This window comes from Solanum lycopersicum, chromosome 12 (assembly GCF_036512215.1).
Source record: "Solanum lycopersicum chromosome 12, SLM_r2.1".
Taxonomy (NCBI): Eukaryota; Viridiplantae; Streptophyta; class Magnoliopsida; order Solanales; family Solanaceae; genus Solanum; species Solanum lycopersicum.
Window position 1 is genome coordinate 64,529,427 of NC_090811.1, and position 4,363 is coordinate 64,533,789.

The following is a 4,363-nucleotide window of genomic DNA, read 5'->3' on the forward strand; positions in this document are numbered from 1 at the left end:
AAGTTTCTCCGAGATTAAGGAGAAAACATGGCATTATTTATTTTGAGTTTAGTTTCCTTGGGCAAAATTATAATAACTCTTCCGGAGCCCTAAATCAAATTAGTACTACCAAATACTGTAGTAACATTTATATTGCACATACTTAAATGAGAAAAATATTTTTTATTTTTGAATATCGTGTGTATTGTACCAAAATCAATTCAAGCAAATGTCTTCATAATTTGATAATTTGCTTGGAGAATTATCCATATCTTCAAAAGTAATAAAATAAATTTATATTAAATGATTAATTATATTCTATTAAATAATTTAAGAAATAGTATAAGTATTAAAATGATATTTGAATCATTAATAATGCATATGATTTTTATCACTCAAACCTTTAATACTAAATTTGATTTAGTTTAGCATCTATAATATAAGTATTAATATAATAATAATTTTAATATCTTGAAAAGACATTTGAATGACAAAAAGGAAAAGGTGTTTTCCACTTACAAATTTAGGTAGTGGTCTTACGTATACATTTTTCCATTTATGGCCACAAAGTTAAAGGAAAGTATAATTTTAATATTTTTCAATTCCTTTTTAAATCATAACATTCCAACTCACTTTCCATTGGGTGTTTCTAAAAGAATGGACTTAATGAATATGCATGGACAAATATGAGCACTTTAGCTATTTATTTTTCACATTATGATCAATACAAAACAACAAATATTAATAACATTAGTAAATATCAATCAGGATTATTTTTTCATATCCACAAAACCGTCACCAATTAAGTGATCTATTTTTCCTACAGGGTATGTGAAGGAATCTGTCACATCCAAGCGTGTGATGTCAACATGATCAGTGATAAAATTGATTTCGAGATTTTTATCCTTTCCTTTTAGTGATGCTTGATAAAATTCAACCAAGTGCTTAGGAGTACGACAATCACGTACATAATGACCCCTTCTACCATATCGGAAGCAATTTATTTTAATTGTTTCACGTTTCTCATCTTTTCCTTTTTCCCTTTGATGACTATTTTTCTTTGGTGGATGGTTAACACCGGGAAAAGGATTTCGCTCTTGGTCGTAATTTCGACCACGTCCACGTCCATGGCGTCTTTTTTTATACCTAGCTTGGTGGACGTACACCTCATTCACTTCAGGAAGTGGTGTAGATCCAACGGGACGATTCTCGTGATTTTTCATTAACAACTCATTATTTGGTTCAATCACGAGAAGATGAGAAATCAGTTCAGAATAATTCTTGAAATCCTTTTCTCGATATTGTTGCTGTAAAAGCACATTCGAGGCATGAAATGTGGAGAACGTTTTTTTCAGCATGTCAACATCATTAACTGTATCTCCACATAGTTTCAATTGAGAAGTAATTCTGAACATGGCAGAATTGTACTCATGAATAGTCTTAAAGTCTTGTAGTCTTAAATTCATCCAATCATATTGTGCCTTTGGATGTATGACCATTTTTCAAATGGTCATACCTTTCGTTTAGATTATCCCACAGAACGAGTGGATCTTTGACTGTGAGATATTCAATTTTCGAAATTTCGTCAATATGATGACGTAAGAATATCATTGCTTTAGCACAGTCTTATTTTGATGCTTTATTTTCAATTTTAATGGTGTCTCCAAGACCCATGGCATCCAAATGGATTTCAGCATCCAATATCCATGAAAGGTAGTTCTTGCCGAACTTTGAAGGGCAACGAACTCAAGTTTAGTAAGATTAGCCATAATAAAAAGAAGAAAAATAATAATACCATAGCCTTCAAATTTAGTCTTCAAACTTTGAGATGACAGAGTCTCGTGCTGATAACATGTTATAAAATAAAGACTAAATACTAAAATTGAACTAATAGCAATTAAAGAGAGAAGAAAGATAAAATAGGAAACTTGAATCTTCTTTATTTTTGGTGTGTTTTCCATAGTGATTACAATGTCTTTATAGGCATAAGAGGTGTGTGTGTGTGTGTGTGTGTATATATATATATATTGTTTTAGAAAATGTTTTTAGGGGCGTAAATGAAGATGTAGATCCATAAGGCGCCTAAAATTTGAGGCGTAAGCCTCGAGCATAAAAACGTAAGTCCTGGACATAAAAACGCACACCGAGAAATTTTAATTTATTTTTTAGAACTTTTTTGCTTTGGATCATACTTTTACTATTGGTGTAATGATATTTCTCAAATAGTAATCATAATATTTTTTTCTTCATTTCTGATTGTTAATACTTATCCCAAATAGAAATAATAAATCATTGAGAGGTTTACATTTACTTATTTTATTAGTAATAAAATTATAACATTGAATATACATGAGACTACGCTCCGTAGATCCACGGGACTTACACCCGAATCTCGAGGCTTACGCCTCGCCCCATACTATACAAAATGTCTCGCTTCACGCTCTGTCCTTTTAAAAATGTGTGCGCATGCATCAGCGCGTGCGTGTATTAATTCATAAACCCCTAACAAAACCAACTAGTAACTTAGTAGTAATGAAATGATTGTGAAAATGTCAAAACCGACTAGTAATTTTTAGTAGTAATGAAATGATTGTGTAAATGTTTCCTCGCTAACATAGGGGCTATTTTTTAAAAATAAATATATATATATATATATATATATATATATATATATATATATATATATAAACTTGTGGACTTTTTCTTTCCACTATCAAAAAGAAGTTTTCTTTTTTTAAAAAAAAAGAAAATTCAAAGCCCCCAATCTTCTAATCTTTTAAAAGGAATTTTAGAATCCTCAAACTTCTAATTCTGATTCAGTCTCTGGTTATAAATTTTAAGGACATTTATAAAATGTGTTAATTACTATTAAAATATATATTTAATAATAGTTAAATTATTATTATTAATTAATTGTGGTTAAAGAAAGATCTTTTTTTTTTTTAGATATTTGCAATGATATTTGGTCTGAAATGATATTTGCAGCTTACATAATTAAAACAATAATATGTTTACAACATCAAATGACAAATCAATTACAATATGACCTTATATATTTTGGTCATTTTCTGAAACGTTTTTGCTTTATGCAGCTTTTAACAAATTTTATCTTATTTTCGTTTTTGTTATATATTGATTTGACATTATTTTTCTTTTTTTAAAAAATGACTTTTCGATTATATTGTTTAATATTAATAAATAAATAAATGTCAAATATATTAAAATATTTTTTTGATAGTCTTAATTTTTAATATATCACGCGAAAAATTAAAACTAAAAGAATTGTTAGAAATGAAAAGAAATGTTCTTTCTAAAGAGACTAAAATAAGAAAAGTACAACAAATAAATTAAAACAGAGCAAGTACATTTTTCCCATTTCTCACTATCAAACGAGTGACGTGTTTTTTGTATTGTTTATAAGATATTTATATTATATTATATTATATTTCTTTCGCTATTACTCTCTCTAGTCTCTATCTCAAATTAAGTATTACCTTAAAAATTCAAGATAAAAATTATTATGTTTTTTCAATTATTTATTTATACTTCATCGATTTCAAATGTTCACTTTTTAAGAAATATATATCAAACAAGATAGTTTAATAAATTACATATTTTCTTTATTGTTTTCTAATAAGTTTTTTTTTTTTAATTCAGAAGCTTTCACCCAATTTTGCTCTTTTGGTGATTCGAACTCGCAATTTTTGAGTTGAAAATAAGGAGTGCTTACCATTCGAATAACTTTCTCTCGTCTTGTTTTTGAATAAGGTAATTTTTGTTAAAATATCAATTATTTTGAGACAAAGAAATATTAAACTTTAATCCTAAAAAGAGTTGAAAGTGTTAAAATCACAAATAAAACCAATAGTTCATAAATAGCAACCACAACTTTGATGTAACGTCAAAATCATCAGAAAATAAATAAATAAATAACCACAATCTCTTTTAGATATTTTAAATTGTATCAATATTCAATAACTACATTCTCTTTTAAACTTTGTTTTTATTTGAATTCTATCGTTTTATTTAGACAAAAAAAAAAATAAACGGCTTAAATTGAGTGAAAATATCATTATCAATCCAGTTGTAATTTCAACAACAACAAAAGTAGAACAAAAAAGACTAGACAGGTAGTGTCAGTTCTATGAAAAAGCAAGCTTTCAAATTTCATATATATATATATATATATAAATGATTGTAACTTTAATATTTTTGTTGTTGTTAGGCTCCCCTACCTTTTTTCTGATATTTTTCATTTTGGTCCCATTAAATTATACATTATAAATGGACTAGTTCAATGTATATGGCCATATATTTTGAGTACAAATTATACCATCATAAATCTTACCCAAAAATTAGTTGGGCTTTTTGAAGCTTAGGATAT

General features: G+C 27.4%; 1 protein-coding gene across 1 annotated transcript; it reads right to left on the reverse strand.

The window, feature by feature from the left end:
* Positions 1 to 749: 749 nt before the first annotated feature.
* LOC138340520 (uncharacterized) lies at positions 750 to 1,478 on the reverse strand. The gene has a single exon (XM_069292247.1). It carries the CDS (start codon positions 1,476 to 1,478, stop codon positions 750 to 752), a length of 729 nt encoding a protein of 242 aa, XP_069148348.1.
* Positions 1,479 to 4,363: the final 2,885 nt, after the last annotated feature.